General features: G+C 40.4%; 1 protein-coding gene across 1 annotated transcript; it reads left to right on the forward strand.

Annotated features, from left to right (window-relative positions):
- Window positions 1-3,560: 3,560 nt before the first annotated feature.
- Window positions 3,561-23,109, forward strand: htr3a (5-hydroxytryptamine (serotonin) receptor 3A). The gene is made up of 9 exons (XM_042008860.1): window positions 3,561-3,630; window positions 4,340-4,503; window positions 4,722-4,766; window positions 13,108-13,217; window positions 13,307-13,476; window positions 13,757-13,917; window positions 18,170-18,380; window positions 18,504-18,740; window positions 22,489-23,109. Exons 1-9 carry the CDS (start codon window positions 3,561-3,563, stop codon window positions 22,797-22,799), a joined length of 1,479 nt encoding a protein of 492 aa, XP_041864794.1. The 3' UTR covers window positions 22,800-23,109.
- The last annotated feature ends 1,494 nt before the right edge of the window (window positions 23,110-24,603 follow it).

Below are 24,603 nucleotides of genomic sequence, written 5' to 3' on the forward strand. Positions count from 1 at the left end.
TCAGATGTCAGTCATACACAGGTCCGTAGCGGTGGTGAAATGTGAGTCATTTTAGTCATTTTAAGTCATACTTTGTGATATTTAGTCAGATTTAAGTCATATTCAGTCATATTTAGTCATATGTAGTTATATTTAGACATATTTCATTTTTTTAAAAGAAAAATGCCTTTTACACAAGAAAACTGGTATCTTAATAACTAAAGACTTTTTGTCCATATCTTCTACATGCAAATGCAGCTTTTAGGCTCTAAAGGCAATTTTGGAAAATGCCCCCAGGATTAGGATTTTCCCAGCTGCCTAAGACAGTTTGATCTTTACCTTCAGTAAGTGATGGTATTTAAATACACCAGTTGTTTCTTCTGGCTGCAGCACAATCCCATAATGAGGTCACTTCTATATAAATATATATATATATATGATGTAACTTGGAGATCAGTTCAGCTTGTTCTTAAATCTTTCACAGTGACAATTATTTTGACTGAAGACAATTTTGGATGTTACTCTAGTGGCGTTTTCAGGAAAATAATTAACACAAGGAGACACTATGACAAGTTAAAACAAACCCTTAACCATTTAACGCTGTACATTTTATATCTGATATACAGTTGGTGCGTGTATTCTGCCCCCTGGTGGACACCTTTTGCACTACAACAATTATAACTTATCACAAGGGTTAGAAAATTAATCCGGACAGAAGCTATCCAGATTTGGTAATCCATTTTTTCGGGACGGCGGATCACACAATCCGGCTTACTTTTACCCCGGTTGTTCTAAACAATCCCAAATCCCATTTGTCAGGATCACGAATTTAGTCAGGATCCGTATTTCCAGCATGTAAATCGGTGTGCGCTGCCGGCCATGTGAAGAACAACAGGTAGAAGAGACGGTTTGCATGCCTTGCGAGTGGAACCATCGAGTGTTTGTAACATAATACGGACAAATATTGTCCTACATAACTTTGCGACCAGGCGGAATGTCCCTCTGTGACAATGTTAATGACGCACCTGAACCCCACGTGGAGGTGGCGGACCAAATCTGTCGGTCTGTCTGAATGTCGGACGGACAGGAGGGATGCAATCGTTAGAAATTTATCTTTTTTTGACAGGTTCTTTACTGATTATGCAGTAATGAATAACAGGAAAATTGAAAAATTGAATTGATTACCGAAATCCGATCGGATTACGTTTGAACAACCGGCCCAAGGTGTTTTTCATGTTAAAGGGAGAAATAATTTTTTGACCAGGTTTTAAAGGTTAAAGATGTGTGAAAACCTGAAAAATGCTGGTTCTTTATACATAGGCCGTATAAAAAGATAATGAACCAAATGTAGTAATATGAGAAATGACATTTTAATAGCTTGTATTTGAACAGTGAGAAAACTTTACAAATGACATATTTTGTAATCTATTATTTTCTTTTTCCAACTAGATCTATCTATACATATTCTGTTTGCATGACATCCATCACTCTCGCCAATGTATAATAACATCATCAAACATTATCTTGTCTGCTATTACGTTTCCCGACAGCAAAGATTTACCCTGAGATTTTGTACAAAGAGGCAGGTCCCTGGAGAAGTGTGGCATTATGATATCACATACATACTTTAATCTCTATCCTGCCACAAACTAGATCAGTAAAACCATCCAGAGCTCAGCTGCTGCGTCTCTGTTCCCTGTTGGTTTCCTGATTCTTGTGATAAGAGCATCAAAAGTGCATTTCAGAAAACCCATCGGTGGAACAATCCATATTAATACAATTTTCATGGTATTTGCAACCTTTTCTTCCAGTAGATCTGGTTACATGATGTTATGCAACATAGCCGAACATAATCATGCCATTGCTTAATATTAAGTTACTTGTAGCTGCTACAAACTTTGTCCACTCATCGTCCTTTAAAAATTAAATGTTTTAAAAAATTAAAAATAGAAAAATATCCACTATAACAAGTTTTATTTTTATTTGTGAAGAAAATATGTGACACAAGTGACCATAAATGTCCGTTAGGAAAAAGGAAAGTTGTTGGATGTCTGTCTTTCTGAAACATACATGGTTAGAAACATACATTTATAACACAGCTACAAGCTTCCAGAATTGGTAGAACTCATTAATCACTACTGTTGAAGCATGGTCAGCATGGTTTAGGGTTTCCAGAGAATGGTCGGAGAAAGAGAAAATATCCAGCATGCAGCAGTTGTCTGGACCAGAATGCAGCAGAAGACCACACCGGGAGCCTCCTGGCAGCAGAAGATGGAGAAATGCTGCTGGTCTGATGCGCTTCCATTTCAGCTCCACATTTAGATGTTAGGCTCAGAATTTGGTGGAAATATCATGAAAACATGGATCCATCCTGCCTTAGATCAACGCTTCAGGCTGCTGTAGGTGTAATGGTGTGGCGGATATTTTCTTGGCCCACTTTAGGCTCCTTAGTACCAACGTGGCCTGGTTTAACCACCACAGCCTACCTGTGTATTGTTGCCGACCATGTCCATCCCTTTATGACCACAGTGTAGCATCTTCTGATGGCTGCTTCCAGCAGGATAATGCACCATGTCACAAAGCTCAGATCATCTCCACCTGCTTTCTAGAACATGACAATGAGTTCACTGGACTCCAACGACTTCCACAGCAACCAGATCTCAGATTTCTCTGGTTGGCGTGTCTATATAAGTGGATAAAATCTCATATATCTGCTTCAAATGTTGGTGGCTGAGTCAGGACAAAGGACAGAAATCTGATGGTTACTTAAACTAGACATTTGCTAATTCATGTATTTATTTTTAAGAAATGGCTTTGTAAGGACACAATTAACATGAATTGTGCTAATGTGGACTACAAAATCAATTAGATTGCATGTGAATTAGATTAAATTGGATTATAACTGAATTGGACTATGTCTTTAAGGCCTTTCAGATCATTTAGTCATGAATTGGTGCAATGCAGATAAATCTAATTTAAATAAAGGGAGCATCTTAATCATGCTGAATATTATGCATGTATGGAAACACAAGCCTAGTATAGTCAGCTTCCTACAATAACTGGGTGGGTAAATCCTTTCATCTTGTTACTTTCATGTCATTTAATGTGAAATTAAATCATGCATTAATTAAAACTGAAATACATTTAGAAAAGCAAAATTCCACAGATTCCTCCTTTTGAGGCTAATTATATTCAGAGTAGAATGAAATGCAGCTTTCTGGTCATTAAATATGACTGTCATCTCTTGAGTGATGCTTGATGGCTTATTAATTCATAATCACTTCACCAGTTCTGGTACTGTTGTATTATTTGATTAAATCCTTACTCAAATATTATATAATCGATTCATAGCCTCTGTGAGAATATCTGTGATCTTTCCGGACCATTTATCTCTGTGGGCGGTTGCTTTTACTGAACATGGAGGGGTGGCGTCAGAGCAGATGGATACACCCTCTTGAACGAGTGGCACTAACAAGGTTTTCATAGTGGATGTGATGCATATAGCGGATGCATATGGAGGATAAGGGGTGTCAGGCGAGGCCTTTCATCAGAGAGACGGGAAACAGAGGGGAACTATCACCATGAGACTCTCATCAGCCTGGACAGGACTCGTTCTCCTCCTGATTCATGGAGCATCCAAAGCCTGCGCAGGTACACCAACTTCTGACTTCTAAATGCAGAATTATTCATATTCACTATATAGAGTGTAAATATCTTAGCTGCGCAGTCTTCGATCATCAGCTGAAATCAACAGAGAGTACACTCCCTGAGGAGGCTGAACTCTTTTTATCTGAGGAAACATCATGTGTTGTTTCTTTGCTTTAGTGTTTCATCCTTTGAGGACATGGATGCTCTGCCCAGCATGGTAAACATCTGATAGAATCCCTGGAATCAGGCTTGTGTGTCCAGCTGAGATCAGCTGCTTAAAAAAATGATCAGAAACTTTATTTAAAAACATGATCCGATCCTGGTCCCTGAGTATAACATTTGCCATATTTTATGCAACCTGAGTCCCTCAGCTATCAGACAACTCCCCTTGAATCAGGTCAGTTGTGCTAAATTTCTGTCTCTTTTCTTGAATTTTTAGCAGTTTGTTTGTTTACTCTGGTTTGAAGCCTGGTCTGATGATCCATGTCCTGGTATGCAGTTTGCTACGAACGTATTAATGTGAGAAGGGATGATTGTGTGTTGTTAAGTGACCGATGAATGAAGTTTTATTTAAATCTAAATTTGAAGAAAATAAATTTAGCTCAACTCAAATTTAATCAGAACAAGAAACTGCTGACTTTATTAAAAATATTCATATGAGCTGTTTATTGTGACTCATATCAGAGTATTCTTCTGTTTTGTATCCTTCCAGTGAAGAAACTGGGAGGCAGCACTGGGAGATTTGCAAACGCGACCTTAGTGCGCCTCTCTGAATTTTTAAGTGCCGGGTACAAGAAAGGAGTGAGACCGGTGAAGGACTGGAGGACGTCCACCATAGTGGCCATAGACCTGATGGTTTATTCTATACTCAACGTGGTGAGTTCTGCTGCCCTGCAGCATTAACCTCATGAATTTTTTTCAGCTTCCTCAGAGTTTTCATGTCTTTTGAACCCAGCTTGTCAAAGTTTAACGCTCTGTATGATGTTTCCTGTTTTTCAACACTTTGAACCAAAATGACGACTAACATCCTGCAGCATGTTAAATCTGAAAATATCTTTAAAAAACACTCTGATTTTTCATATATTCCATTGAAGGATGAGAAGAACCAAGTTTTGACAACATACGTGTGGTACAGGCAGGTAAGAGCCACGGCACATACACATGTTGTTAGTTAATTTAGTTCTTATGTTATCAAGCAGGTTTATCTGTCTGCCTGACATGTTTCGACGGTAGTCTTCCATCTTCATCAGAGGTGTCACTGGATGGTGTATGAGTTGTACAAATCAGCTGATGTTCATTGAGATGGCGCTGACCTGCCAATGAGGCTCAGCCGACCGACAAGTCGAGGCCACCCCCTGCTGATGGCTTGCCGCTGGAGGATGTTGCTCCAGGTGTGGGAAAGCTTCCCTCATCCCAGTTCATGTGTGGGTTGGCTTTCTGATCATCACGTGTTTGTCTTTCAAAGGGCATATGTCAGTATCCACAATGGGCTATGAGAAAGGGTGGAGCCAAGAGAACAGAAGAAACCGAATAAAAAGAAACCAGATAGAAAAACGGAAAATACTGGAATAGTCACATCACCATATATCAGCGGCATTACAGAACACATACAAAGGACAATGAACAAACATCATGTCAGCACCCTGGTCAAACCACGCACAAAACTAAGACAACTCCTAGGGCACCCCAAAGACAAGGTCCACTACAACAATAAATGCAGCATCATTTAAGAAATACTGTCTCATTAATGCAATAAAACATACATAAAAGAAACAGTACACCCTTTAACATATGCAAAATAGAACATCAAAAGGAATGTGAAAGAGAAACTAAAGACTCAACTCAGCTTCATTTATAAAGCCCTTTAAAACAACCACAGGTGAAACAAAGTATAGAATGGACAAGTAACACAGAAAATACAATTAACAGGGAAATAAATAATATAATATAATTAAATGAATGAATGAATGAACACACAAACAAACAAACAAACAAACAAACAAATAAATAAATAAATAAATAAAAATTTAAATAAATAAATAGAATCCACAACACACTAAAACAGGAACAGAGTCTTATACTGGGCTGAAAGCCAAAGAATAAAAATGGGTTTTAAGAAGAGTTTTAAAAAATGGACAAAGAGAAATCTTGTCTAATGTGGAGGGGGAGCTCATTCCACAGTTTTGGATCAGTAACTAAAAAAGCTATGTCTGCTCTGAGCCTCCGTTTGGACCTCGGTATGTCCAGGAGCAGCAGGTCAGCTGACCTGAGGCACCGAGAAGGAGCGTAGGGGTGGAGTAGCTCAGAGAGGTAAGAAGGTGCCAGACCATTTAAAGATTTACAAACAAATAAAATAATCCATAAATGAACTCTGTACTGCACTGGCAGCAAGTGGAGGGAGGCTAGGATGGGGGTTATGCGCTCCCTCTTATGTACTCCAGCTAGGAAGCGTGCAGCTGTGTTTTGCACAAACAGGAGATGTGCAAGGGAGGACTGGCTAACCCCAAAATAAAGAGTGTTACAGTAATCCAGCTGAGATGTAATGAAGGCCTGGATTACTGTTTCAAAGTGTTGTTGTGTAAGACAAGGTTTGACCTTAGCTAGCTGTCCAATGTGAAAAAGCTGGACTTCACCACAGAACCGATTTGCCGATCCAATTTAAAATCATTGTCCATCCTAAAAACCAAGTTTGAGACTGCTGGCTTTAAAAAACCTGCCAAGGGGCCTAAATCAACAGAGGGGGGTTTACAAAAGCCACTGGAACCACACACCATCACTTTGATGTTTTCAAGACATGCCAGAAAAGGTGCAAGGGAAAAGCATCTTTTTGAGTGGCACATATATCTGACTATCGTCAGCATAAAAGTGATAGGAGATGCCAGGCCTTCTCAGGATTGATCCCTGGGGCAGTAAATATAAAGAGAAAAACCTACGTTCTAAAATCGGCCCCTGCGGAATCCCATAAGGAAGCTGCTTCTATCGTAGAGGTAGGACTTATACCGGTCCAATGCAGGACCACCGGTGCCCACTGGGCGGCGTAACCGAGCAATTAAAGTCCACAGTGTTGGAAGCTGCTGTTAAGTCCAACAAAATAAGAATAATGTGTTCACTGGAGTCATTTGCTAAGAGGATGTCGTTAAACACTTATCAACGCAGATTCAGTGCTGTGCAGAGTTTTAAAGCCAGACTGAAACACCTCCAGGACATCATGGCAACTAGAGTTTAGTGTGGACAACTTTTTCTAAGATTTTAGAAATAAAAGGCAGCCTTGAGATGGGTCTGAAGTTGGCCAGCATGGTGCTATCGAGGCCAGGCTTTTTAAGTAGGAGCTGGACCACAGCATGTTTAAAACTCAACAGAACAACTCCAGATGGCAGACTGCTGTTGATAACGGCCAGAACAGCCTGCCCTATACTAGGGAAAACTTTTTCCAGGAAATCAGGAGGGACAACGACATGGGGAGAACATGGTGGCTTAATATGGCCAATCAGATCTTCCAAAACTGATAAAGACACCAGCTCAAACTCCTCAAGAACTGCAGGTCAAGGTAGAGAGAGAGGGCTGCCAACTCTCACGCATTAGCTGTGAGACTCATGCATTTGAGTGGCTCCACATGCTCACAAGTCTGATTTCTCCAATGACGTGACCTTAAGAGGAGGAGGACAGGTGCTGCTAGGGTGGAGACAGTTATGGGCTTGACATACGGGGGGGGCGGGGGTGACCAACGACAGTGACAGGGGTACACTGAACACACCGAAGGATGAAGGGTCTCGAAACAAAATCTTGCTGTTGACTCTACAGTACAAAGAATGACAAACCTAGGTTCATCCTATTTAACAAACAAGGAAACAGTGTGGTGAATGTTGTCATTTGATAGCGGACCTCAAGGCTGATCCAAATAAATTCAGAACCTACATTCAGACAAATTCACCACGGCTGCCTTTTATTTACATGTTGAAGCATTGTGAAGTATGTGAAAGTTGGCTCTCCCCGCCGCCACCCTCCCCTCGCCCTCCCTCTGCTTGTAGCTGTTGAGAACAACTGCACAAAACTGACGTTACTCCATCTGTGATCGACTAGTTTTGCCTCAAGTCAGGTCCCGGATGTGTGGCACAAAAATTTGAATTTCAGATCTGAATTTGAATTTCAGATCTGAATTTTTCAAATACAAAAGTTTCAACTTTACCACAATACACATAAAAAAAAAGATTCAATATCAAATATGGTAATTTGGATTCAGTTTTTTGAAGCAATTATTCAAACAGGCATATTCAGATTAAAATTGAATGATTCAAATTCAAATATAAAGAATTCAGATTCGCTCCCAGTGGCACAAAGCTTATCCCATATTTTCGCCTCATCGCGCAAGTTCAATAGAAAATGAATGGAGAAGGGGCGACCAACGACAGCAACAAGCAAAACCCATCGCCCCCCTGGTGAAACCGAACACACGGGACGCGACAAACAGCAGCGATGGCAGCAGTGTTTCTCATCGCGCTCTGAGATTGCTTTTCTCCAAGAAATTTGATTGGTTTTGATATTGGGGGGAATTTTAACATTTTCAAAGCAGTCCGGGACAGACGAAGTATGATGGATGGAGAGTCAGAAGATTTAGCAGGAATTGACAGAAATCTTGCTGTTTACTTTACTGTACAAAAGAGAAAGACAACCCTGGGTCCATCCGAGTTTACATAATAGGTAACAGTATGGTGAATATCATTGTTTGATGGCGGACTTCAAGACTGATCCAAATAAATCCAGAACCTATGTTTGAACAAATTCACCCTGGCGCCACATGGCTGCCTTTTTATTTACATCTCTATAATTTTTGTGTGAAGTATCATAAAGTACAGGAAATGATCTGATCCTTCATGTTTAAAGTGTTTGCAGATTGCACTGTCTAGCCTGCTCTCATTGGTCAGTCAATGATGCCCCTCGCTCGTTGGTTGTAGTGCCATGTGACAGCGACAAAAATTGAACATTTTTCTATTTTCTTGTGTTGCGTCTCAAGCCCCGTGTGCATGTCTACGTGAACGAGCGCAACATTTCACATGCACGAATGTTGCCTATTGCTTGGCTGGAGGAGGGCACCGATTTTTGCCTCATCGCACAAGTTCCATAGAAAATTAATGGAGAAGGAGCGACGTCGCCTTCTGTGTGTCGAACCCATGAGTCCTTAGGCGCTGCTGGCAGGTACTATGAAAAGGGAGAAAATGTAGAGATGGTGGATAATGTATGTGTAGTAATGTCACTGGTTTTGGGGGAAGTGATTTACGTCTGCCTGCTGCTGGTTTAAGTTTTTGTGTTGATGTTTAAACAACAGGTGTCCCCTGCAATTTTAAACTAAGGCTTCCTGTTTAGCTCAAATGTGCAGTAATAAATATCAGCCACCCCAGCATTGCTGCCAGCTGAGTTTATTCAGGATCTATCTGTTGAGCCTGAAAAAAGACTTTTGTGATTTAGAAATTATGCCTGCAGAGACTGCGAGGGCAGGGGCGTTGCTAGACATAGGGCTCTACAGGGGCCCAGGCCCCCCATTATTCAGATTATATTTTTTATTATAAAGACTTTACATGTTTGTAAAATGAACAGTGTTATTGTTTCATCTGCTTCCCTTTGCTAACTCAGCTGTTACTGTTGGTTCCAAACAACTGCTACTGAAACTGAAACAATAAATAATAATAATAATAATAATAATAATATATAATAATTTATAATCTAATCAAGCGTATAAATTAATATGGATTTAAGTTAAATACTTCCAACTGAATATCGGATAATTGTAGTAAATGCAGTCAGGTGACGTCATTTTGATCTCTCATGAATTAGGAGGTTTGTTTTAAAAGTCCAGCATAATGAAATTCATATAGTCAGACTTTATTTATATTTACAGAAATATATTATTTAAAGTGATTGTTGGAAATGTGCCGTCTAATTGGGAACTTCCTGACTGGGAAAGGGATAAAATATGGACACAAAGCTGAACTTTTTTTACTGTGACGTCTCAGTGTCAAATGAGGTTCTGATCGTAGTTAATCATGGTTGTCCCTAAATGCAGTGGTGTGGTTTTTTGTGTTACATTTTAAAATGTCAAATTATTTCATATAATCGTCAGTTTGCCTGAATGGAGGTGCAGACAGACTGAATTTTGAATTGCAATAATGCTGGATGTTCTTAGAGGCCCTATCACCAGCATAGCAACATGTTCGGATTCATTTAAGGACATCAGATAATATCAGAAATTCATTGAAGTTGTTTTCCGCCTCTTTGTGTCCAGTTACATACTCTGTGAGAAGTTTGTTCTTGGTCTCAAGGCAGCATGAACAAGGAAAAACTGTTGGCATTGGTCTGGTCATTTCATCCTTCACAAGAAGCTTGGTCTGCGACGAGGTGGTGATAACTGCAGGGGGTATCTGAGTTTTAATGTGCAATGAACAGCTATCAGGTTATTTCATATTTAACGAAAAACTTCGTCCATGGCAGGTGGTTCTGAGCATATAACGATTTGCGTCTTTATTTTCCACATGTTGTATTCATTTTGATATTTTATCATCCAGCTCGATCAGCTGTTAATTAAGGCCTAAAAAAAAGTCCAACAAGGCACACAGACCTAGAGAAATTATTGGGAAATTTCCTGTGTCTTGGCTTATTATTCCTCCTTTTTAGTAGTTGAGCTGTTTTATTTTGAAGTTTCTGTTGATACTTTGAAGACCTATTTGTTTACTTTTTTTTTTTACATTTTGTTGCTCCAGAGTGCTATATTTCACTGAAAATCACATCATGCACTGGGAAAAGACCAAAGTCTCCCACACGGAGCACAGTCAACACCAGCGTTGGATCATGGAAGCAGTGTAAATCAGAAAGCCAACCCACACAGCCATGAACCGGGATGAGAGGGCTTTCCTGCTTTCCCACACCTGGAGCAACATCCTCCAGTGGCAAGCCGTCAGCAGGGGGCAGCATTGATCTGTTGTTTGGATGAGTCGTATTGGCCGGTCGACGCTGCCTCAGTGAACATCAGCTGATTTGTCCACGTTACACACCATCCAGTGACACCTCTGATGAAGATGGCAGACTACCGTTGAAGCATGTCAGGCAGGCTTATGATAAAACCGCCTGATCACATAATAACTAAATCAGCTGTAGAACGTTATTGACACTATGGACTTTATTGGATCATATGTTCAGTTTGACTGCATTACTGTGCTGGGTGGTAGGACAAAATTATATATTACAGGATCTTTAAAGGTTTTATTGGTTTCATGGTATTTCACTTCTTTTTCTTTCCATGAATGACCAGGGCTCTCATTTCTAAAACTGTGCATAGGATCTAAAGTGTACCTACACCAAAAAGCTGAAAATGGCGTACCACCCCCCAAAAAAAAAAATCCAGGTTTAAAAACATGCAAACGCACACCTGCAAACAATTTCCCCTTTATAGACCACAGACTAGTTGGAAACCTGAATTGGCCTCATATCCTGCCCTGAACATGGCCAAACCAGCTACTTGTGGTCCATGCAAAGCTCATGGAGGTCGTTGCATGTAAAGAAGCTGCTGATCAAACAAAAACCTATGGCAACAAATAAAAAAACATAAGAAACTTTTCCAACACAGAAAGTGCTCGTTGGTGGAGGCGAGTAAAGAAATGTTGTTTGGTGGTCACAGCAGCAGAGTCACACATAAAAGAAAAGCTACAAGGACAACATGTTGATGTGGTGCAGACTATAAGACCAGACAGAACTGTAGCAGAAATAAAGTAGAAGCTCTCAGAAATACAGACCTCCACCAAGACTTTGTAATTATTTCTTTATTTTTTTCCAGTGATTGTGGGTATTATTTATGAGTTAGAAGCTTTAATGCCTAAATTATCCATATCTCTCCATAGCATAGAATCATTTAAAAACTTCCTGGATCCAGACGGTGAGCCGGATCTCCCCCAAAATCTAATCATTTGTTCTATTTCTGAAAATGTAATTAAAATCCGTCCATAACATTTTGAATTATGTTGCTAACAGCCAGACAGAAAAACCAATGTCCCTGAATACCTACATGACCTCTGCCCTGGAGGAGCTAATAAAAAAAGAGGTGGTCAGACCTCAAGGAGGAAGATCAGACCCGAGGTCCTACACTGGACCAGATCCTAACCTGGCAGAGACTACAGAAGAACCTGGTAAAGCTCTGCTACATATTTCATGTCATGGTTATGTGAACTACTTCTACATATGCAGAGATAACATCAGGCTGATGTGCTGCATCCGCCCCCAGCACTAGTGTGTCCGGTGGAAGCTTTACTCCAAACACAAAGTTCAGCAGCATTAATGTTGTCACTGATGAGCTTCCAGAGATCAGAGCTGTGATGTGGAACACAGGGACAGTTAAGTGGACAAATTAATACATTAAAAGTTCTTTGAAAATAAACCTTTGCATTGTTCTCATCTCAAACACTGCATTACATCCTCACCGATCCTTGCACCGTGTAAAGGTTCCTGGGCAGAGGGCTGTGGGTCAGTCCTCATACTGGGTGGGAGGCCAGGGGGGGAGACTGGTTACTTCCCACCTTGGGAAAATGATGGTGTCAATCAGTGGTTCAGTGATAACAATTTACCTGTTAGTTGCCTGACCAGCCCTTTTCTCTGCTTCAGGGTCTGAGATCTGCCTTGTTTTATATATTTTTTACTGAAAGATGTTTCTGGAACAGTTCTGGCTCACTACAAGCTGCAGTACAGATAACATCGCTGGTTTGGATAATAACTGATGTTTGGTGTGAAGTGGAGTAAAATGTGTGAGAGGAGCATGAAACAGTCTGGCTGCAGTTCACCACCTGCATGGTCTCCAACATGTCTGTACGCATGGGTACATACAGGTACGCACATTTTCCCCTCATCTTTGTTTTTACTGATCATAGCGTACGCCATTTTCAGGACCATTTTGTGAGTATGTCACGTTTATGAGACCCCTGGTGTTAACCACATTTTCCACTAAGTGGAGAATTACTGCAGTAGGTTGGCTAAGAATGGCTGATTTTATTATCATAAGATTGTACATTGTACAGTAACTAATTGTCTGGTCCCTGTCCGATCTTTTAAACCAAAGTACTTCCAGACAACAGATACGGCTCCTTTTTTTGTTTCATCATGTTAAACTTTGACTGCTATAGCTTCACTCTCTGAACTTTCTCCATCCATGTTCACAGTTAAAAACCTCCAATAGTACAGCTTGTTTAAACCTTTTATAGGGTGTTTGTGGTAAAAGACAAATTCATATCATATGTTTTCATTATGAACCAGTATACCAGTATACCACCCAGCACTACCTGCTTATCAGACATTTAATCCAGTCATTTGGTACTTCTTACAATTACTTTTGCTTTTATTTAAAACAAACATTTTTTTTCCTGAGCATGTACAATAAAAACCTTCAATTTAATTTTGAATGTACATGCTGTTCATCTATTTCCTTCCAAATGCTGTATATTTTAGTCATGGACGGATGAATTCCTGGTGTGGAATCCAGAGGACTTTGATGAGGTCAAACAGGTTTCTATACCGACAGCTAATGTGTGGGTCCCTGACATCCTCATCAACGAGTTGTAAGGACTGCCACTATTAGGGGGGGAGCCCTGAGATTTCTGTGGTGCTAAAAAGAATAATTGTTGTCATATCTGTCTTTGACCTGCAGTGTGGATGTGGGGAAGTCTCCCGACATCCCTTATGTCTATGTTACCCACGATGGACAGGTGCGAAACTACAAGCCCATCCAGGTTGTAACAGCATGCACGCTCAACATCTACAACTTTCCATTTGATGTCCAAAAATGCAGCCTCACCTTCCAGAGCTGGCTCCATACCAGTAAGAGGTTTCTCACTTACTAAACTGTAGTCATAGGTAGGTGTTAAACCAGTTGCATTTATCAATTAACTCCACAATAAAGTGCAGTAACATTAAATAATGAACTTTGATCAATACTATCTTTAAAGTAGAACAAAGCATGTGCAGAACATCTGTCTTGTTTGGTGCATCCATCAGCTTTCCTGCTGTGATTTGTGCTCAGAGAGCTGGCTGGCTGGTGAGGGCTGGCTTGTAGTCAGGGCTGTTTCATGCTGCTCCCAATATTGTGTTCAATTTGTAGTTGATGACATCAACATCACCCTGATACGAAGCCCTGAAAAGCTCAGGGATGACAAGAGTGTCTTCATGAACCAAGGAGAGTGGGAGCTTCTCTACATTCTGTCCAACTACAAGATCTTCAGTGTGGACAATGATGACTATTATGCTGAGATGAAGTTTCATGTGAGTGTGTGGATTCATGAAGCTATGAATATAAGCAGCATAAAACTGTCTCTGAAAAAGCACTGGAGGAAATGAAGAGAAAAATCCTGTGAAATGCAAATCTTTTAAAGGCGGATTTAATAACATTGAGTTTCAGAATTTATCACCACCAGGGGGCAGAGTGTTATCTTTAAAGTTTTTTAAGCTTTCTTGATGACGTGATGATGACTAAGGTCAATGGATAAATTAATAAGTAGCAAGGCAATTGTCCATTTTTACCGGTCAACCTGTAACTACTACACTGCAAGACAAAGATTTTCCCTTTCACTACACAAGCCACATACTAGGCTGCATTGGCAAGTTACATCCACTTCATAAAAAGAATAATTTTGGCTAATAATAATGACCCTGTGGTCATTAACAGATAAACTGTTAATTAGTTCACCCTCAAATACCATTCAACATTAAAGGAGAGATATGCCTTACCATTAATAAAGAAGAAGGGACAGGATATGAGTCATAAACAAAGTGTTTATTTAAAAGAGTAGTATAGTCAATGTGGATCTTCACATCTTGCAATTTCTGTTATTTATGAAAGAACAAGGCTATTTACAGTCACAGAAGGAGAGCTGAATCCATAAATCTCTGATAAGACAGATAAACAGAAAGAACCAATGCTTACAAATATTTAACTGATCTTCTCTTGGGTAAACATCAGATGTCCAATGGTCAGTAAATGCAGCATGTAATGTACTTCTACATGTTGATCTAAAACATCTCTACCTTTTTTAAATTTATATATACACTACCGTTCAAAAGTTTGGGGTCACTTCCCTATTGAATCCCATGGCAAAGTGACCTCAAACTTTTGAACAGTAGTGTATATATATATATATATAAACAAACAGCAGATGTGACGACTGAAAGTAAACAGCCAACATTGATGAAGAAACTCTGATAAAACTGATAATCTGGATAAAAACAGGCTTTTCCTTTTATCATTGAAGTGGAAGTGTTTGTGCAGCAGTGATAAATGTCCTACGGTAGCATCATCCAAAGTAAACACCTGTTGATAAATTATATTATTGGGATGTTTTTCTTCACTTTTTTAAATTAGATGATCACTTTAGTTCAATCATAATCAGTTCAATATTTCATAAAATCTAATTTGGTCTAATTTGTGCCTTCCCCCGGTCAGTGCTCCTGCCTGGGCCCCTGTCAGAACTTTTCTAGACCCACCCCTGCATAGCTGAAATCCTTTCCACAGTTACTTTCCACAGTTACATGCTTTAGTGAGCTACTTTATTAGAGAAGGTCCTGCCAAAAACAATACATGACGGTGTGATCCATGAACCCCTAGTTTCCTCCTTCTCAGCTGAACCATAAACACACACAACAAAAGAGAAAACTCATTAGATCAGCTGATCACCGACAGCTGTTGTAATTCACGGAGCAACATGGGAGGAAGAAGCAGCTGTTGCACAAATGCGGAGACGACCAGAGATCCTCTAGAGCAGATACGTTGGTGCAAAACGCAGGATAAGTTTAAAAAAGAATGCGGGAAAAGTGTGGGTGTGGAAACCTCTTACCAGGAAAAGAGTTTGTGTTAATACACCCACGTGTCTGGGGCTTCTCATGCCACACATACATTAATTACATAAAATTTTTATCTCAGTAATTACATAAATGAATTAACACCGTTAACATGTTATTTTTGACAGCACTAACATATATCCCAGATGATATATCCCAGGACCAATGAACAGAGATTGACTTATTGCCTTAAAAACATTAGCTATTAAACTATTAAAAAACATCAACAATTAACACGCGTGTGTGTGTGACAGAGAGACAGAAAGAATGTAATTATTTAGACCACAACACGTACTGAAATTTTGCTTGTCTTTCTTTCAAACGCAGCATTCATCATGTTCCTGACAAGCTTCTTGTCTATGGAGAGCATGGCCAACGCATTCAAACATTCCTGGCCTGTTACATTTCTCAGGAATTTCTTAATGTCTCCTTTCTTACTGCGGTGGAGGAGTTTGCACGTCCTGACAATCCTAGGAGCTTTATGCCCCTGGTAGGGTCACCCATGGCAAACAGATTTCTATGGGAGGGACAAAGTGTGGCTCAATAGACCCCTATGAAAACGATGGATCCAGGTTTCCCTTGCCCAGATGTGAGTCACTGGGGCTCCCCTCTTGAGCCAGGCTTGGAGGTAGGGCATGAAGACGAGCGACCAGTGGCTGGGCCCTTTGCCCATGAACCCGATCGGGCTCAGGTCAAAAGGGTGACATGGGTCCCCACTATCGTGGGCTCACTGCCTGCAGTGTGAGCTGGGCAGCGACCAAAGGCGGGGACCCTGGCAGTCAGATCCACGGCTGCAGAAGATAGCTCTAGGGATGTGGAACGTCACCTCTCTGGCGGGGAAGGAGCCTGAGCTGTTACGCGAGGTTGAGTGGTCCTGGCTTAATATAGTTGGACTCACCTCGACGCACGGCTTGGGCTCTTGATCCACTGTCCTCGAGAAGGGATTTACCTTCTTCCATTCTGTAGTTGTTTCTGGTGAAAGGCACAGAGCAGGTGTGGGCATACTCTTTGCCCCCCCGACTTGGCGCCTGTACGTTGGGGTTTACCCCAGTGGACAAGAGTGTAGCCTCTCTCCGTCTTTTAGGTGGGGGGACAGGTCCTGACTGTTGTTTGTGCTTATGCACTGAACAACAGTTCAGAGTACACACCCTTTTTGGAGCCCTTGGATGGGGACTCCCTCGTTCTGCTGAGGGACTCACATGGGCAATGACAGTGAGACCTGGATCACTTGACATCAAAGCATTGCTTTTTCCAATCTTGTTGATAGTAGTTGAGTTTTTTATGGTTTAAACATTATCTAGCACCTTTGAACTCTGTGCTTAATTCAACAAATGTTTAATATATAAAGTTTAGAAATCAACTTTCTGAATTTAAAAAAAAAATTTGAAAAAGCATATTTCCTACCTCTTCATTTAACATTGTTATGTGAACTCCAGAGATCAGCTTATGTCATATTAAAGCAAAATTTTTCCAGTTCTTGTTTCAAACTATTTTTAAGCAGCTCAACAGTTTTGGTTTTTCTTTTCATTACAGTATTTTATTAATGTTTTAAATGGGGAAAGATATGACTGCAGGCCTTGTGGCTCTCATTGTGTACTGTCACTATTCAATATTGTCTTTGCAAAAATGAAATAGGTTGGCAGCATATTTTTCTCTAAAACCTACTTATACTAATGCTTTCACAGAGTTCTGCATTCGAACTGTGAGCAGATATTAAACCAGACGGTTGCTACCTGTCTTCTTTAGTATATGCAGTGATGTGATTTCAAATGTGATCCTTTAAGCTTAAATGAGCTCTGACTCAGCAGATTTCAACATCTTGTTTGCTCCTGGGCCTATGCAGTGATATGAAAAGAAATGTGTATTGTAGCCCTATCTGATAGCCCAATGACTATTTATATTGATATGGCTAATCTGTACTTAGACTAAGAGAATTTCCCACATCCCACTATAAGCCACAGATAATATTACTGTAGAATGTTATGAGCCATAGATTAAAATTCTTTTCAGCTTTTTTATTGAGAAATTTTACTTGTGAAGTCTTGAACTACCAGCACAAATATGTGTTTTTCAGAGTAGTGATCATCTGTAAAAGGGAATTAATGACACAAACTCTATCTGAAGCTTTATTCTTTAGTTTTTACTGACAATCATTACCTCAGTGGTTCATTAAATAGTCTTTGCTGTTGTCCCTTGAAACAGTTTTCACACAAGGTGCTGTCTTCAAATTTAATAGCATTTAATTATTAACATTCATTACATTAAATGGGTAAAATATGCTTCATCTACAAAGTTGATTTTGTTAAGAGTTAGGATTCTGTACTCTACCTTCAAGTCCAGTAAAGTAATAGAGTTTGGTTTTTCCAGACAGGATTAAATCTGCTGCATTTCTCCCTTGCGTTTTGGAACGTGTTTGTTGGCCTACTGGCATTGATCATTTTGAATAATAGCTACAGGGAACCTTATTTCTTTTTTTGCTTGTAATGCACGTGTATTTTTAAGCATACTTGTAAATGAGAGACAATAAAGGAGAGAAGATATTTAATCACATGTGGCAGCTGCTGCTTCAGCTGGATAGAGCTGCAGATGAACAAACCACTGGTATCATCAGTCTGTAAACTGGTGTTTTCCTGTGCCCCCTCTATGTACAGCTTGTATTGAAACTGGTGCCATTTCCCAGGTGGTGATCCGGCGGCGGCCATTGTTCTACACGGTCAACCTGCTGCTGCCCAGCATCTTCCTGATGGTGATGGACATTGTTGGTTTCTATCTGCCACCAGACAGCGGAGAGAGAGTGTCCTTTAAGATCACGTTGCTGCTGGGATACTCTGTCTTCCTCATCATCGTATCTGACACACTGCCTGCGACGGCAATAGGAACCCCGCTGATAGGTGATAGTTTGCATTCAGAACAGGATCACTGTAGCTAAAAAACACGGAAGAAATCATGGTGCCAGGAGACATTACTCCAGATTACTCATCAAACACTTTGTCTCATCATTACCTGATTTACAGGTGTGTACTTCGTGGTCTGCATGGCCCTTCTGGTGATCAGCCTGACGGAAACGGTGCTGATTGTACGTCTGGTCCACAAGCAGGACCTTCAGCCCCCTGTGCCCCACTGGGTGAAGTATTTGGTCCTGGAAAGGGCTCCAGTCCTCTTCTGCATTAACAACAAGTACCGCCTTTGCTCCAAATTGTCTTCCCAGGCCTCTGACCTAGGCCATTACAAGGACAACAACTATGGAACTGGTAAGATGTACATGAAGGCATGTAGGGATGAGCATAAGAGGGATATACTGCAGCTCTATATCCACTTATCATTGAGCAGTATGTTATATTTTGCTCTTGACCCATATCGCTTTCTTCAGCTAGATGTTATGATATAATTTTAGGAGCCACCTCTGTAGGTGTTAATACTCTTCGTAAGTAAGTAAGTAAATGTTTTTCTGTATAGCACCTTTTTAAGATAAAAATCACAAAGTGCTTAACAATAAAACAGAACACAAAATAACACAATAACACAGAGAACATAAAAAAAAATTAAAAATAAAACTAAGTAAAAGCAAGTTTTAAAAGATGCATTTTTAGCTGCTTTTTAAAAGAGATCATGGAGTCCACAGATCTCAGGCTGAGAGGAAGGGAGTTCCAGCGGGAAAAGCCACTGCTGCGAAGGCTCTGTCACCTTTTGTTTTCAGTCGTGTTGGCTTAACAACCAGCAGACCTTGATCACTTGATCTCAGAGACCCGGTGAGCACGTAGGGCTGTAGAAGGTCTTCGATATATTCAGGTGCTTGGTCATGTAGAGCTCGACAAGTTAAAATCAGAATTTTAAAATGCCAGTGTAGCTGGATTAGTAATGGAGTGACATGAGTGAATTTGGAGGATTTTGTTATCAGCCTTGCAGCAGCAATCTGAACAACTTGGAGATGGTTAAGAGATCTTCTGCTTAAGCATGTGAAGATGGAATTACAATACTCGAGGCTGGATGAGATGAAGGCATTGACGATCTCGAAATAGCCAGACCTTTATGAGTTAGTTGTAACACAGGCAGTAGGGACAGAATAAAAAAAGGCATATCGAAGAAATAAATTTAGACCCAAAACTGAATTTCCCCAAAGCACAAAACAAGTAAACCCATTCAACACGATCAACATGTCCAATGCTATAACCATTTTGGCATCTTGAGTGATGCCAGGAGAAAGCACAATATTTAATAGTGTTCTAGTCTGATGTTAGATGACAACTGTCGTCCTCTGACAAAAGCTGTTTGGTCGTCTGAAATAATGTCAGCTAGACAAAGATATGGTAAACTAAAACTGTAGCTATAAGCTTCACATCTGAGTTCAAAAAGCTTATTGATCTCCAACTGCCGCATTCTTTTGGGTCCTTCTCAACAACATTTAGATTGTAGTTTGAGCCTTTTGGCATAAAGATCTGAACTGGGGAAGTTAGTGTATTCTTTGTCTATGCTGAGGATTTCGTCGACCAGCTTTTGCTGTTTTGTTTTTTTTTTCCTGGCAAAATGTTTGCTGTACGAAATGATTTCCCCTCATATTGTGACTTTAAAAGTTTCCCAAAGCAAAGAGGGCGAGGTTTACTCAGTTCTATTAGTTTCAAGAAAAATATTTATCTTTTAGACATAAAATCCCAGAACTCCTCACTGGCCAGTAGCTTCACTGGTTCTTAGTGTTAGGTGAAAATGACGTATTTAGAATGTGTGGATCATGGTCAGAGATGACAATAGCAGAGTATTCAATGGACTTTAAAGCCGAAAGAGGACCCTGTCTACAAAAAAATGTATCGATACGGAAGTAAACTTGGTGAACTTTAGAAAAATAATAAAATTCTTTTCTAGCCAGATGGAGGATTGTGAGAGAAGACAGTGTCTTCAGCATGGCAGAGGGTGTTAGTGTCTTAGGATGCGAGTGGTCAAGCTTAGGATCTATCAAATTCAAGTGCCCCCAAGATGAGACGATGAGTATCCAGGTTAGGGTTAGGGTTATCAGGTAGAGCTTGACACTGTCAACTCATAACAGAAGGAGTACAAATACATCGGACTTGACATATAAACCACCAGTCAACTGCAGTAATATAGTCAGAAAAGTGTATTTGAAAAAAAAAAAAAATTATGCTGATTGATAAATAAATAAATAAATGAGTTACATCTTTGACTTATTTATTTATTTATGTTGTTCTAGGTGAAGCTTAGCTGGGCAGGTTAGATCACACCAAACAGTATCCCTTACTGAAACAGCAAGGATTTCACCTGGTTGAAGGCAGTCATAAAACTTGATGCTGTGGTCCCGGTAAGTCACGTTGCGATGTTCCTTCGCCCACAGCAGCACTTTCTCCTTGCGGATGTAGCAATGAAAATTCACTAACACAGGGTGTGATCCTTGGCGGGGCTTGGGGCGGAGGCTGTGATGAGTCCGGTCAAGTTCCAGACTGGAGCCCGGCAACGTGTCCCCAGCTATCTCCTTGATTAAATAAGCCATGATCTATCACGGATTGTAGCCTTCAGTGTCCTTGGGTAGTCCAATCATTATTAGATTCTGACGCTTTGAATGGCAAATCAAGTCCTCTACGTCCGCTTGAAGTGTACCACTCTCCTCCGTTACGGAGGTCAGCTTGGCCCACAGTTTAGCTACTTCTTGCTCCAAGCTAGTGACACTATCTGACCTGGCCGTTTCCATCTCCGAAATGGTGGAGCTGTGTTTCGCCAAGGTGGTGGTGATGGAATTGAGGGATGAATGAATCAGAGTGAGGGCCTCGCTCAAAACAGTGTTCAGCTCTGCAGCTGTGCTTTTTCCAGATTTTTCCAGCTCAATGACGAGCGCATCCAGCGTGTGTGGCATGGGCCTCGTAGCCATCTTGCTAGCTCCGTCTTCAGAGTGAAGAGAAGTCTGTTGTGGCTGATTTTTCCCAGTTGCATGTGTGGTTTTACTCATGCTCATGCAAAGTTAACGTAGCAGTGATTAACACAAACTGTCACACAGAGAGTGGACTTTAAAGACGAACGTAATTAACAAAAGTTACTGAAATGATACAGAGGTAAACACCACGCATGCTTCCACTACATTGTTCAGTCCTGAGAGATCTGAGACTATTTTGGTTGTTTGAATACTTTTGATTTTGCCTCCACATGCCACATAAAAACAGTAAATGGGTCCCAATATTTGGTATCCTATTTTCCCCCAGCACAGCCTCACCTATATGATCTGATAAATAGTTTTCCACTTTAGTCTATTCTATTAACTTACTGGGCCCCAAAATACACAAATCATCAAAAAAATAGTTTTACACTAAAACCATCAAACACTTTTTCTGTGAAATGGAGACCCTGTTCATTCCAGTTTCACCTTCAGGTTAAATTCATATGAGGAGGGGAATTTAACCTGCATCTCCAGCAGAGTTCCAGGTGACCTGATCATGCTCTCTCTGCCCTCATAGTGCACATTGAAGTAACATTATATATACAAAACTAATATGTGGTTACTTAAAAATCATGTTTAAGTTGAGCAACTAGTTAGTGGGTAGAGAAACTTACCAGTGTCCCTGATGAGAAGGCGGCTTCTACTTCCTGATACCTGGATCAATAGATTTTCAGTCTCAGATTTGATCCTCCTTCTATCCTTCTTTTCTGTTTTCATGACAGCAAGTGTAGAGAAAAGAGTCTCAGTTTACAGGTTATGCAGAGTGTAAAGGCAGCGGCACGTCCTTAGACCTGTGATCATGCTAAGCTCACATGGTCATGTGACACCTGGAGCATTGCTCTCCCAGTTTTTGTTTGGTGTTGTTGGACCATAGAAAACTGGAGATATGATGGATTCAGTTTGTTGATATATCCATAAATTACCAATTATTCATAGTATAATGTGTAAATCAGAAAATTCTTCAACATAGAGAAAGCACGAGTACCACTGGTGGTACACATACCACAGTTTGAGAACCATGGCTCTAATAAACTCAGAGATTTAACTCCTTTGCTATCCTGCAGCCCAGTGCGCCCTCCACCACACCTGTGAGCTGGGCCGAAGGCTCAGCCAGCAGGACAGAGAAGCTGGGATGCTGGGACTGCGCCTGCCCCCACCCAGGGACAACACCCCGCCCGTCATGGACAACATCCTGCAGGAGGTGACAGCAATACGCCACTTCCTGGAGAAGAGGGACAGGTGTCGGGAAGTTGCCAAGGAGTGGCTACAGGTGGGCTACGTGCTGGACGTGCTGCTCTTCAGAGTCTATTTAGTGGCAGTGGTGGCCTACAGCATCACACTGGGTACTTTGTGGTCCGTTTGGCAGGTTGCCTGAGTTTTACTGTCACAGGGGGACGAATAAAAACACAGCGGGTTAATTATACAGAAGGACTGCTAGGGTTAGCCTGTAGTTCCTAACTAGCTCATAAGATAGAACAAGGCCCTCACATGAGGATTTAACAGGGACGTTGTTCCTGAACATGAGGCTTCTACAACATTCATAAGTTTGAATGCTCAGCATTGGTGCAAATATGATTGGCTCGGTCAGATTCAAAGCCAGAGATGATCTAACAGACTAAGCTAAAACCCTTTGCCTCAGCACAAATGGAAGGTCTACTTCCAAACAATTATCCATCATAATGAAAGTTCACTTAGGATGACAGCACTGATGATCTCTCTGCGGCATAACAAAGAACACCAAGATAACAGAATAACATAAAAACCCAAAGAAATTAACACAATCTGTCAAAGGCAAATGTTCTTGACATGGTAAAAAATGGATGTTTAGAGAAAATAATAATACTTAAATAGATGGAGTGTGAAGCATCTGTCTGGCTACACAGCATTTATTAAATGTAAGTAATAAGATTTTTATTTGTTATGTACACATGTGCTAAGTCCATGTATCAGTAATATATATAAGTATTTTTTATATTTTATCTGAAACTGTTGAAGAAATGCCCTCTTACTGACCCATAAAAGAGAAAATTCTCCCAATTGTTTGATATCATGATAAATGAAAACATACATAGGAAGCTGAAGGAACTAACTTGTCTTCCTCCCAGCTGAGAGTTTCAGATTTATTTAACTTGTTTCAGGCAAACCTTACAAAATACTTATTTAGTTCATTTTAGTAAGCAGGGTGCGAACCACAGGGGAGCTGGGGGAGCTATAGCTCCCCTTAATGAAACATGAGCTCCCCTAGAAACAGGATTTATGAAATGTTGGGGGAGCTATATAATACTGACAATAAAATGTATGCTGATTGCTCACAAATTCACTGTAGCCTAAAGTATGACTATGGATGCTATAATTATTGTGACCACTGAAGCGTGGCGGCGCTCCAAGTTAAACTTCCTGTAGATCTACGTTAAATACAAAATAACAGAAGTAAATGCGTAAAATGTAAGGTAAGACCTGCTTTAACTATTTACAATATGGGAAACTATCATTGCTCATTATATTGTGTATGGCAAGCATCGCTGTGTATGTGTGTGATATGTGGGGAATATTAACTATGTAAGTTGATCTTCGCAAAAAGAGTGGTAAAAATTTTTTTTGCAAGGGACATTTGCACCTGTTATGTATTATTGTTGCATAAGAGTTGTTAACCATTATGTATTGGTACGCTTATGTTCTGTGGGGCAAGCTGTAATATCAGCTGGCATCATGTTCTTACTTGCCGAAAAAAGATAGGAAATGCAAAAAAGCGGCTCCCCCTAAGCCCACGGTATGGTTTGCACTCTGTTAGTAGGTGCATTTTATGTAGGTATCATTCCTGCAAATGTAACCATTTCTAACCTTTTGAGCCTAATTTTTAGGCCTCTGTTCAGATCATAGAATAAAATGTGAACATCATCTCTGCAAAGGCCAACTCTAATAAAGCAAAGGATTTATTCCAGACAGCTCAGGCCAGGTCACCAAAATGGCCATTTTGGTGCAGTTTGGGACCATCTGTTCTCAATTCTCCCAATTTTAAGGCTGTTAAGAGTTAATCACATAACAAGTCATTTGCATGTAACTTGTTTAAAAAAGACCTAATGAATGCCATCAAGCAGGAGGTTTGATTGTGATATGTAGTTCAAATGTTCAGTAAATATTTCCCAAAACAATGTAAAGAATTGTCCATATTGGTAAAT

Source organism: Melanotaenia boesemani, chromosome 15 (assembly GCF_017639745.1).
Source record: "Melanotaenia boesemani isolate fMelBoe1 chromosome 15, fMelBoe1.pri, whole genome shotgun sequence".
NCBI classification, from domain to species: domain Eukaryota; kingdom Metazoa; phylum Chordata; class Actinopteri; order Atheriniformes; family Melanotaeniidae; genus Melanotaenia; species Melanotaenia boesemani.

Coding starts and splice junctions, on each gene's coding strand:
- htr3a (XM_042008860.1), top strand. CDS start 3,561: ATGAGACTCTCATCAGCCTGGACAGGACTCGTTCTCCTCCTGATTCAT. Junction 13,477..13,756: donor CCAGAGCTGGCTCCATACCA/GTAAGAGGTTTC, acceptor TTCAATTTGTAG/TTGATGACATCAACATCACC. Junction 18,381..18,503: donor AATAGGAACCCCGCTGATAG/GTGATAGTTTGC, acceptor CCTGATTTACAG/GTGTGTACTTCGTGGTCTGC.